General features: G+C 39.2%; 1 protein-coding gene across 1 annotated transcript; it reads left to right on the plus strand.

The window, feature by feature from the left end:
• Positions 1-10,186, plus strand: LOC145784021 (uncharacterized). The gene is made up of 5 exons (XM_082595777.1): positions 1-87; positions 484-643; positions 7,395-7,537; positions 8,403-8,619; positions 9,632-10,186. The coding sequence occupies exons 1-5, from the start codon at positions 1-3 to the stop codon at positions 9,706-9,708; spliced, it is 684 nt and encodes a 227-aa protein (XP_082451903.1). The 3' UTR covers positions 9,709-10,186.
• Positions 10,187-13,496: the final 3,310 nt, after the last annotated feature.

A 13,496-nucleotide genomic window follows, 5' to 3' on the forward strand; every position in this document is an offset into this window, starting at 1 on the left:
ATGACAAAAACTGAGCATTCGATCGTTGAGTCCGCCCCGATAGGATTGTTGGCTGAGCGTCTAAAGAATAAAGATAAAGCGGCACTGGTTTGACTCTTGGGCTGTGCGGTTGAGCAAAACATTTCAAAGACAGCGCTTCATTCAAAGACAGCTATTGCATGAAATAATTTGCAGACAACAGTTCAACAACAAAAGGGAACATCATTTTGTCAATCTCGGTGATTGAGCCTGCGTTTTTGTGGTTCAAAGCCTTTACAAGTATAGGCTATGCAAAACTGCCAGGATTAAGCCCTCAAAAAACCTTCTTAGTCCGAGGACAAAGATTCCCATAATCAATCCATCAACAAGGAGAGTTGGAAACAGTGGTCTACGTGCAGCGAAATATGCTTCGTATTAGTAAACTACAGATTAATACGATACGATTAACATGCAAGAAGACGCCGGCTTGTCACGTTCCTAGCTTAAACGTAGCTTATAGTGCAGATACTTGACGGACGAAGTTACACCAAACCGCAACCACTTTATCTCTTTGGAAATCTCCCGACTCCCTTTCTTGTGATATCGACCACAAGGCGACTACGGCTAAAGTTCATTTCCAATGACAACCACATCACTCATCAAGGATATCAAGCCCAGTACAAATGTAAGAAAGTTAATACGGTTTATCGGTTGCGATTTTCATGTCACCAGTCGTTCTTCTTCTTTCGTTTGAGACTAGATCAAATCAAACTTCAGGGCAGGTGATGGAGAGCCAGGTGAGTGTAGCTTCGTCCAGCGTTGCTATACCATGCGTTCCATTTGGTGCCTTATAGATCGGACATTCGAGAACGACATGGTCAGCAGTTTGTTCTTCCGCGCCGCATTCGCAGGCCGGTGAGGGAGCCAAACCCCACTTGTGCATGTTGGTATTGAAGCGACCGACTCCGGTTCGGATTCTGTTGAGCTTGACCCAAGTCGGCCGAGGCAGGTCCATACCAGGGGGGCGCGCCACCGGGTGAGGTATAAAACGATGTAGTTTCGTGTCGGTGGCACACCACGCTGCATTCCAATTGTCTTCCATGAAGTGTGCTGCGCTGATGGCATGATCGCTGAATGGATGTAGTAATTCAACAGCAGCTGGCACAAAGGGGTGTCTTGACTTTAATTGCAGGGGAGATTCCTGAGGTGGGATGTTGAGTTTTGCATGAAGCAAGTGGTTAGGATCCCCCGCCCGGCGAGCCAGGTGTATAAGGGCTCCCTTTCGGCGAAGCTCAGCAGGTTGGATGCCTGCGAGGATTGGTAAATACTCTGTTGGAGTTGGGCGCAGGCATCCAGTTACAGTTCGCAATGCGTCGTTAATTGGGCTGTCGATGAGACGGGTGTGGGCACTGCGGCACCAGGCAGGGGCGCAGTATTCAGCAGTGGAGTGGACCAACGCCAGGGTTGCAGTGCGCAAGGTGTCAGCACCTGCACCCCAAGTTGTGCCTGCCAAACGTCTCAGCGGGGCGACGCGAGATGTCAGCTTTTTGCGTAGTGACTGTAAATGGTGACGGTATGTGAGTGACCTGTCAAGTGTAACCCCAAGGTATGTAGGTTCTGGGCAGGGCGGCAAAATTTTGCCGTTAACGGTCACTTTCAGGTCACGTTTTGCTTCCCTGTTGTTGAGATGGAAGGCTGCCGTCACAGTTTTACTTTCGCTGAGCTTCAGTTTCCATTGGTGAAGGTATCCAGATATGGTCGTCATGTCTTGGCTCAACGTCATTTCTAATGATTGCCAGTCTTTCGCAGAGTGCAAGATGGCCAAGTCATCAGCATATGCATATTTGTCAGATGTTGTTGATAGTAGGTCATGCATATAGACATTAAAAAGGAGGGGAGCCAAGACTGAGTCGTTGTATTTACTGTATTTACTTTGTTGATAAAAATATAAAAAGAAAGTCGATTTCTTTTGAAGAGACTGTACAATAATAAGGAAACGTAAACAAAGGACTAATAGCCTACCTGTGCGGCTACTTGTGCCGCTAAGCTACTTCACGCTTTATACTGTACACTGGGTAACAAATTTTATGTTTTTTGCTGCTCCTGTGTGTTTTTTTGCATTCAACATTGTGAAATAAGCAACGATCATGCTGCTGAAAGCGAAACTCAATCTATTGCATGAGTTTAGTATCTACATAATATTTGGGATCTTTACTTTTTACTAGCTTGACCAAGCGTTCCAGATATTTTGTGCTTTAATTTATTGGAGCCAAGTATTTTTCTATTTACTTGTGCTGTGAATAAATAACTTACTATACCGTACCAGGTCATATTTTTTTCTGAAACGTTTTGAAAACATTGCTGAAAGCTGAAACATGTTGTAAGTTACTTGAATCGAAAACTTTGCTTTTAAATAGAAGTAACTTTACATAGTTTAACATAGTTAAACATAGTTAACTTTAGGTAACTTTACATAGTTAGTTTAAATAGAACATCTTCAAAACAGTTTTGCAACCTTTTGCTTATGTAGTTCGTAAGCAACGAAGCATTGTTACTCACTTAGTTTGAAGGTTTGTTTGCATTACCATAAGAATTATTACAGTGATCTGAGAGCCACTCAAGTTTGTGTGTAATGCTACTTAGTGGGCTATATAGAACTATCAATATCTTTCAACTAGAATCTAAACTTGAATGAAGTAGGCCTACACAATTTAACACGAAAATATTTGGATATTTTATCACAAGTGAACGTGAGTTTAATTTGCATTGTGTTTAGTCTACAAAGCAGAAACAAGTTGCAATGCAAAAAATCTTAAGGAATCCAACTTCCGGAAAGTGGTTATTTTCAAGATAGCTTCCAAGATGGCCGCCAAACCATTGAACAAAACAGTAAATTGACCATAACTCGGTCATCATATGACCAAAACATGTAGTTTTGGTGTCTATATCTAGGTTTTTATACCCTGTGAAGTCAATGAGACTATTCTCAGAATTGTTGAATTATCTGATAGCCTATAAATTCAATATGGCCATCCAAGATGGCCACCAAACCATTAAAATAACAGTAAATTGACCATAACTCGGTCATCCTATGACCAAAACATGTAGTTTTGGTGTCTATATCTAGGTTTTTATACCCTGTAAAGTCAATGAAACCATTCTCAGAATTGCTAATTCATCTGATAGCCTATAAATTCAATATGGCAATCCAAGATGGCCGCTAAACCATTAAAATAACATAGTAAATTGACCATAACTCGGTCATCATATGACCAAAACATGTAGTTTTGGTGTCTATATCTAGGTTTTTATACCCTGTGAAGTCAATGAGACTATTCTCAGAATTGTTGAATTATCTGATAGCCTATAAATTCAATATGGCAAACCAAGATGGCCGCCAAACCATTAAAATAACAGTAAATTGACCATAACTAGGTTATCATATGACCAAAACGTGTAGTTTTGGTGTCTATATCTAGGTTTTTATACCTTGTAAAGTCAATGAGACCATTCTCAGAATTGTTAAATTATCTGATAGCCTATAAATTCAATATGGCAATCCAAGATGGCTGCCAAAACAATTAAAAATGTACAATAACAATGTATTGTTTATTAATAAACCCGGTAAATTTCTATATATATTTGGGTTAACTGAGCAGGCATAAAGAGCTCATACGATGTGGTCATGTAGACTCTTGACATAATCAGCGTAAAGAAAGCACATGGATCAAGTATTACTAATGCTCATCGCTGTCATCGTCTGTAATTATGTGATTGCTGTATGGACACATGAGCCAGTTTGGCATGGTCCACATCCAGCATGGTATGGTAGCACACATCTCCGGCAACTACAGTGAGGTGAACACGATTCGCAATTGCAGTGATCATTTTCAGTAGGTTGTCCGGGGCAGCTTTCATGTCCGTCATGATTGGAACCATCTGATTATTGTCTACTTTCCATTCCCAGTCTAGAGCATCCATACCATCGTCAGTAGCCTACCCATCCTGACCATAATCTGGTAGTAAACTCTGAGGCAGTGGAATTTGGTAAAGGATGATGTAGGTGGCAAACGTTCAGGGTGAACAAAGGATTTAGCTGTTTTAATTTTCTTGACCAATGTATTGTATCGCTGTGTTTCTAGGTTACTACTGCCATCGTTGCCAAACATAACGGTCATAGCTTTGTTTCCAAGATCCTTAACACTTTGCTCCTCAAAGGGAGGCCAGATTTGGCCCCCCCCTCATATTTCCTTTGATTATTTGAAGCACAGTAACGCCATGCACTTGGTTTTTCTTGACTTTTCCTAAAATTGCCAGGCGGATCTGATGATATTAAATTTGATGCTAAAAGTTGTGTAGTTTTCTTATAAATTCAAGATTTTGGTGAATTTTTGCTATTTCTAGCTAACTTCCAGCAAAGCGTGAAATGGATTACATTGCGATAACAAGCCATAAGCTCATAATTGCTTCGTGCATCGATATGCGCGAGCAGAGAGAAATATCCTCTTGTTTTCCTTTGTTTGGTTTGACCTCAATAATACAAAGCGCGTTATTTCTTATGCTACAAAAGAAAAGCCAGTGATCACAAAGCTGTTAATTAGAAAAAATAATAGCAAACGTTTTTTGCGTTATCAGCCCTACAAAGAAGAATAGCAATCCACGATCAAAATAGTAGGCTATGTAGGCCACAAACTATTCGAAACAGTTGTTTCAAGCAGATAATATTCATTGACGAATAAAAAACGTTACAATAAGAAATCTTGGGTAAAGGCACGAAAACCTGGTTTCGGAATAAACGTTCTATGGAAATACTCTCATTGACAAGCATTGCAATTGCGGAAATGTATGACTGCAACTGCTTTTGGGAGAAGCCGGAGAAATAGCGTTTTTGCAAACAGTAATTGTGAGATACACTCAAAATTATGAGATAGGCTCCATTTACACGTAGCAGCTAACTCGATGGCGTCCCTTCCCTGCTTTATGTCGCCTACTTGTTCTTATGTCCTGCATTTTTGTTTCACCGTGCACTGTGTGTTGTTCCAAAGAGGGCAAAATAAAGATGATAATGCCTGATCTACATTACAAAATATTGTGTAATGTAGACAAGGCATAAAGTTAGGCGTCACATCAGACAAAAAACAAATCAGCTTTCTTGATCATTGATTCAACATCTGAATACGTTGCGCCAATTTACAGTATAAGAGGCCGGCTATTGTGAAGACCCGCCATTTATAAACGATCCGATTATACCAAAGTGAGACAAACTAGTGGATCAAAGAATGAGTAAACAATGCTGAGAAAACTAAATCTAAGTGACGAACAATACCGATGTCTTCATTTATCTTGGAAAAATGCTACCTAAACTCATCAACAAAAAATACAGTAAATAACGGCAAGGATCCCAAAAGCAGAATTTGCTCGACTTTGGCATGAATTTAGTCAGACATCTACAGTAATAATTCCACACATACAATAACGGGCTCTCAACGGCTGTAAGATACATAATAATCAACCTGCTTCTGGGCGGTTTGTGTAACAGCTTAGGGGAAGACACTACTTGAAATGATGCACAGCACAAAATATTTTCAATGAAGACTGAGTCTAAAAACCGATGTGGATTGTGCTGCACAATAACTTCAAGTTTAGGACAGAAAAGGCACAAAAATATCACGATGAAAATGAAGACCTTGTGGGAAATTTTCGAGAATCATGACAGGATGCAAATACCAAAAACGCGTAGTTTGCATGCTGGTCTAAGCTGGCGGGCAACCACAAGGGTAGACAATACAGGCAGTTTATAATTCGATAACAGCGCAATAAACATTATAAATACGTAAACCGACAATTTTCTTTTACAAACATTTTACGTCTAATAGTAAATTTTCCCCCAACAATTTTTTGTGAAGCGCTTGCAAACCACGGTTTTGTAAAATAATTCATCATTATTATTTTTTACTTCTCGGATATTGTAAAACGTCATCAGCAAAATCACAAAAAAAAAATTTCATTACTTCAATGTAGTAGGCTTAGGAATTTTTTATAGAATTGTAGCCACGTTGTTTCAACAAAGAAGTCATTTTTTGGCAATATAAAGTTATAGAAAACAATTTGCAATCCTGCAAATGTTTGGAAAGAATCTAGGAAGTCTTCTCACAATCCGGCACAAAATGATTATGTTTATTGTATCTCTGCAATATTTTTTACGACAAACTTTGAAGCTTCGTTATAATCATTTTTATCTTTGAAGTCAAAAGTTAATTTTTTTTTTGGCCAGATACATAATCGCTGCCTTGCTGATGTTGTCGCGTTTACGCGTATTTTTTGTGCTTCAAGCAATGACGACCCAGTCAGCAATCCAGTCCTTTTACATTGATTCAACATTTGTAAACATTAAATTTATGTAGATTTGCTGACTGTGGGTTATTTCACATTTCCTTTGTTTACGCATGTTCCTCAATTCGCTGTTGCATTGTTTCGACGCTGGCGGACTAAAAATGTTATTTCAAATTGATTGACACAATCTTCAATAAAAAGTGAGCTTCGAACTTAGCTTTGTTGATGTAAATGCTGTATTTTTTGTGGATGTAATTTATGAGTCATGTTTATAAACACCCCTAAGCGAAATGACTTATGATGTGGCCTGCATGATATTTGTGTTGTGACTTGACACAAATCCACAATTTCAAAAGCACCTAATTTGAACTTAGAAATTTCAGATAATTTCAACAACTTGTTCAATTGTCTTCTCTCTACTAAAAATATTCATACTACAAACTCAGTTGTAGACCTAAAATACACAAACGAAGATGTAAACAGCTATTCAAGCAGGCTAAGGTGTTACTTATGAGAAATTTGGTTCCATAAAACTAGAAGCTAGCCATGAGTTTCGGAATGCATTAGTTTAGGACAAAAATGTAAGACAACAAACGCAGTTTTGTTTTATTTCAAATTCGTGTAACAATGTTACTCTGATTGTAACTATTTTAGAATCAGTGAGTAGCTTACAATAAGATTTGCTCGCAAGTCGTAAATTCTAATCAATGCAATGATTCGGCACACCGCACACACACTTCGTGCGTTCGATCGAGCTCTTTGTTATTCAGAAGTTTGCATGAAATCGGATTAGCACGGTAATTAAATAGCGGCAAGTTAAATCAAAATTGTCGTTTTTGGGTACCTTTGCAAAAATTGAAATATCAAGTTTAACATATAAAATTTTAAAATAATGACTTTTCAAACTTATAGACAAATGAATTGCTTTCACACCAGTGCAACTTCTGTTGAAATAGCATCAGCGGATAACACGTAACAGCTGATTGAATTTGATCCAAAAACGGCCCCCCCTTGAGCAGTTAACTTTCAAAAAAACGTTGAAAAGCAAAGGGTTAAAGGAAATCGCTATTTGATTCGGAGCTGCAACAGCTTTACTGCCGCAGCTACCTCCCATTGCACGGTGGAGTGCAGAGAAAATTATCAACTCCAGTCGACAGATGTATCAACTTGTGTTGATGGTACTTTCAGTAAAGTAAATTGCACTTTGATTGAGTCGATCGTTAAACAATGCGAGGACTCTGATTTGGTAAGTTTCTAAAGAGTTCAGTTGAGTTTCACATAAGCTATGCCGCATATTATATTTTTTAATGCTATATTGAATAGTTACAAAAATAAAAATGTGTGTTTTTATCTAGTTGAGTCCAGTTCTGTTCAATGCTGAATTGCTGTATGCATCTTCGATGCTTTACAAGGCAGACAGTTTAAGCGCAACCGTATGGTGGCGCAGACGAGCATACTCTCACCTTAAATCCATTCCTTGAATGCCGAGTTCCAAGCAGGAACGAAGTTTTGTACCGTTTTTTTGAGGTCTTTGCAGTAAATCTATTCACAGCATGACGCTCAGTTGGAAGCTGAAAATCCGCAATTCAAGCATAACATTCAGTTTGACATATCGAAATTGTCGACATACGAAGTTCCTTTTATGGAAACTGTGAAAAAGATGTCGAATTAGAGGGAACGTCGAGATATCCGGTGTCGAATTAGCCAAACCTGGCTATGTACGAAGCAAATGACGGTTTTCCGGGACCAGGAAAAAAGCGTATAGATAAGCGGAACGTAGAGTGAGCCGCTGTCGACTTAGGCGGTTTCTACTGTATTTATCAAGAAACACTTTTAGTTTAAATTAAACATAATTGATGCAATGGCCCAATTCTTATCTGTTGGTAAATGTAGGTTTGTTCTGAATACAACAAAACTGTAAACAAACAACCAAAAATGTTACAACATGTTCTGTCGGGAGCTTTTTTAAAGCTTTTCGATCTAAGGATTACAGATGTCTCTGTTCTATTTGTTATAGGCCAAGAGTAAGACTGTTTAAAAATAAACAAAGAAGTTTGTTTCAAAATTTAACTCAAGCAAGCCTAATTTTTATGCGTTTTATTGCAAAATAGGTTGAATGCCCGTACACAGCAGAAGAAATATTTAATTTTTATGAAAACGTTCGTTTGGAACAAGAGCCAAGCCTGACTGAAGAAGAGAGACTTGAAGAGGGAAAGGAATTGGAAGAAGCTGAAGCTGCAATTGGTAGAGTTGCGGGTTGCGGGCCATATTGTGTCAGAAGTTTAAACACAAGATATACAAGACCAAAACAGTGCGGTAGAATGTCAAGTAAGTGAAATAGAACAAAACATATTTGATTAAAAGAAATGTTGATGGAATAATTCGTTTTATGAGTCAACATTAATTACCAATTAACATTGAAAAACAATTTTTCTCTGTGACAGCTCAGTTGGGCGCCTGACTTCATAAACAAAGAAACTTGTAGGTCACGCGGGGCTGGTTTGGCTCTAGGGGTGTGCGTTTGAGCAACGCATATCAAAAACATCCAGCTCACCTAGTGGATAGAATATTTCACAGACAACGCTTCAACAATCGGAAACTTTACTCTGTCAAATTGACCAGGCTTGCGTGAATGGTTTAAAACCTGTAAAAGTATGTGAAACTGTCAAGATGAAGCTCTATTAGAAGCTTTCTCAGCGAGGACAAATCAATTAATCATGCCAAGTTGTTGTGGCCAGCGTAAATTTCTTCTTCGTGCAGTTTTCTCGATGCTATGAAGAATATAATTTGAACAAGGATTCATCTAGCATGCAGGCCAACGATTGAATGTATTAAACCAACAAAATCAAGCAGGTTCGAAAACTTGCATAATTTGTTAATAAAGCTTTTGACACCATAGTGCTCTTTACTGTGTCAAAAACTTAGTTAATAAATTGATTACGCTTCCAAATCTACTTGACTTTATTTGCTTAACTTACTATTATTCTAAACCTATTGATTAATTGAATCTTTGTGCTCTGACTGAGAAAACTTCTTTGAGAGCTTCATCCCGGCAATTTCGCAGAATTGTAGAGGCTTTGAACCGCTGACGCCAGCCGGGTTACCGGGTTACAAGGTGAAGCTTTCGGTTGGTGAAGTGTTGTTGTCTGTAAATTATTCCATCCATCAGGTTCAGCTAAATGGGGAGCTGTCCTGAAATGCATTGCTCAAGCGCACACCCCGAGAGTCGAACTAGCGCCGCTTGATCTTAGAGTCAATACCTTTCAGCCACAATGACAAGATAAAATATTTGAAAAGATTGCTTTGAAAAAATATTAACCAAATGTCTTATTTTTTACAGCTCGAAACTTGAGAAAAAATTGTATTCGTTGCCGCTATTATCCCAACAACTGCAGCTCTGCTCGTTTTTTCGGGTAGATGAAAGATGTTTCATTTCTACATTTTAAAGAATGACAATATACAACAAACATACGGTATCGTACAAATTAATAAACATTTAAACTTTACAAATGCGGTGAGTAGTTACATTGCAATCAGCGGCAGACCTCTGACTGGATGTTATGTAACCTGTTGATCGAAAACACTGGACGCAATTCAAAATTTGATACGTCATATACAGTATGAGTTGATATGCATAGCATCGATTGAGTTAGCCTACAAATCTCGCCACCCTCAGTCTGTCAGTGATGCTGAGTAGCCGCATAATTTTGAGAGTGACCACGAGAAGCTAGCTACTGGTTGACCATATTTTAATGCAAATATATTTTTGACCCAAAATATAACAAGATGAGGCTGTTTTTACAATTAGCTTTCCAGAGAATAGTTTACTCTGGTTCTATTACCTTGAATTTACTTGTTGAGCGCCACTCAATTATTATCATTACCTCCGCGATAGTTCGATGGTTCGTTTGATTTATAGAATATTACGTGTCTAGGTTTCATGGTAATGATGAGGGGCTTCATGATAATTCGTGTAATCTTTAATGTTATGAGAAAATTCATAAAGCAGGAAACAGTAAGCTATCCTTGTTGATCACACAATGAAACACAGGTCTGTTCGAAATCATTTCAGAGACTGTGTATTTGAGATTTTCATATAACAATCTTAGAGGGCTAAGGTATTTTGGGATCTTCTCCCCTCTGGTACCCCAATCCTCTATGATTTCTAAAAATTGTCGTTTGGCAATGGAGAATGCCATCTTCTTCTTCTTGTGGATTGGGTGCTGAGGAACAGACCGCAGACCTGAGGAACAGACCGCAGTTGAAAATAATGCAATCATCAACGATTGCATTATCTTTAACCCACTTAACAGCTTGGAAGGTCTGCGTTTCTTAGATGATAAAACCAAAAACTCGATGAACTCAAAGCCTTACAGTGTAGTCCGGTAACGGCGTGGACCTGGAGCGGTAAACAGCTAGATTTTCGTCCCCAGAAGCCCAAACGAAGAATAGACTATTGTCGTTTGACGAAGTGACGTTGACATACAGCATAGTAGCTTAACATTTGCGACCAACAATGAAAGTAACATGCAGCATATTGGATAAATACAAGGCAACAAATAATGCAGTTGTAGGTCTACGCTTTGAAAAGCGCAATAGGCCTATAACTTGTTTTAGAGAATATTTAAAGGACCAAAACGCAGGCTACGACAAAAAGATGACTCTTCTTATCGATTAAGTAATTTCAGCTTACGTGAGATTACGGCGTTACGTATCTAAACGCAAGATACCTTTTCATTATAGGTTTGACCTTTTGTTTAACTCTGAGCAACACAATACACTTTTCAACCAAACAATATGACTCAGACTTCCGGTTGAAAGCAGAAAGCTTTCCGCCTTTTTAATATTATGTCTTTTAGTGTCCTGCCAAACACACTAGGCCTAGTGCATGTTCTTGAGCAGCATTGAAGCAATACCTTTTGGAGTGCTGTAGGATGCAGGAATGTAACCAGACTCGGCTATGTATCTGACTGGTGCAGTAGTGCAGACCACTGATGGCTAACACAAATTAAAACTTAACAAAGCTGCAAGAAAATCAAATCGTATTGCTCGTTAATTGACACTCAGTTTTGTGCTGACAGCAAGGAAGAACATCAGCATGCCAGGGCCGTTAAAAATATATTTTGGGCACGGTACCAATTAGATCCTTGGGCGCAAACCAAGACACTTTTAAAAAAATTGCACGACAGTATATCTAAAGAACACGTGGTAGTTTTTTTCAAATTCCGTGCCCCCTAGAAAGGTTCTATGGCCCTAAAATTATCTCCGGCCTTGGCCCTTGATCTAAAAGTACTTCCTGGACCCCTGTCAACGCCGTAGCAGGCTATGCATTATTACCATATATCACTTAGCTACGGCGGTTTATTGATTTCTACGTACGTATATGCAGAGGAAAAAAGTCAATGCGATTTTAATGCGGCTGACAAAAACGGTGGTGAAAAGAAGCGCAATTCATATTAAGTACAGACAGGGGCGTACCCAGCACAAACTTTCGGGGAGGGAAATAAATATTACTGTACATGTAAGGACGTAAGGTAGCCCAGCAACGAGTTGGCGAAAGTGAAGCACCCCGTGAGGGTCTGAGAGACGCACCCAAAAAATTTTTGAAAAAATACCTTAAAATTGCCATTTTGATAGTACTTTTATCCTAAATTCATAGAAAAACTCTACCAGATGATGCTGTTGCAGAAGGTGAAGTGTTTATTCAAAATATTTCGGGGGGAGGGACAATTGCTAGAACAAGCTGGGTGCATCTCAAAACGTCTTGCGCATTTCCACTCTAGCTCTATGCAATTTAATGGTTGTCGGCTGCGTAGCCGAGTGGTGAGAACGCCTGCGCGACGTTCGAAAGGACGTGGGTTCAACACCGCTCCAGAGCACGCGGCTGTGTCTCGGCAAAAACACTTAATGGCAAGCCAAACTAAGGGGAGCAGTTGACTCGAAGACTATATGTCACTTCGCTGCTTCCTGTCGTCTGTTGTATCGCATCTGTTATCGCAATGGGCGCAAATAGAAGCATGATTATTAATGGCGGAATATTATGCTCCTGTGTGGGAACGATGTGCATACGCTGAAAAAGTTGACGTTCAATTACGAAATTCAATGCGCACAATCACCGAGGCTCTCAAATCGACCCCAATGCAGTGACTACCCACGATGATCAGAATTTCTCATCACGTTTGAGAAGAGGAGAAGCCAAACTTAATCAAAGAATTTAAGAAGCTGGCAATACTTGGGGTAACTCACCATCACAAAACATAATCCAACAAGAATCAAACACCCATCGACTAAAATCACGTCATCTTTTTGCAACCAAGAACTATGATCAAAATCATCAATAGAAAAAATATTGGACAAAAAAATCGAATATGTAGTGGAGACATTATCGACAATCCAGCGCTACTCCTCCCAGGTTTGTCGACATGCAACAGAAAGGAATGGATCAGTTGTAATAGAATTTTATCTCGTCATGCCCGAACTGCTACCACTCCTCATCGATGGGGCTATCAAAACACACCAATCTGTCCGACTAGCGAAAAAAGCAAGCAAACTGTTGATCATGTGATTTTAAACTGTCCATGGACTGCACTACCCGGTGGTTTCAACTCAGTTTATGAATGCGGAAAAATATTCAAAAACTGGCTAAAAGACAACAAGCTTCAAGTTTGAAAACGTCAAACGAAACTACTACTATCCTCTTATCGATACACGAGCGAGAATTCATGATGTGCTTTGAATCAACGATCTTTTGAACATTCTTGTCAGACGATTGTACCGACTATTGATCGATTCTTCATTTTCGAACTGAAAAGACTTCTCGAAAAGATTACACCTGGCAGTTTCGCGTAGCCTACTTGAGATATACCTGAACCACTAATGTAGGCCTTACCACCGAGATTGACAGCGCAAAGTTTCAACCTGTTATTGAAGTGTTGTCTGTAAACTATTTCATCCTCTAGCTGCTGCTGAATGGAAAGCTTTGCTTGAAGCTGGTTGCTCAAGCGCATATCCCCGAGAGTCAAGCAAGAGTGAAGCCAAGCTCCGCTTAATTTTGAAGTTTCATTCATAAAGTCAGATGTTTAACCAACTGAGCTATCGGAGCGAACAAACTAAATCTGATGGTTAATACCAGTTGTGAACCACTGTTTGAAAAAGAACGCCACAAGCATTTCATTTTTTGTCACAATGATACGTAATAATACGTA

The sequence above is a fragment of the Aplidium turbinatum genome, chromosome 15, assembly GCF_918807975.1.
Source record: "Aplidium turbinatum chromosome 15, kaAplTurb1.1, whole genome shotgun sequence".
In the NCBI taxonomy this organism is placed as follows: Eukaryota; Metazoa; Chordata; class Ascidiacea; order Aplousobranchia; family Polyclinidae; genus Aplidium; species Aplidium turbinatum.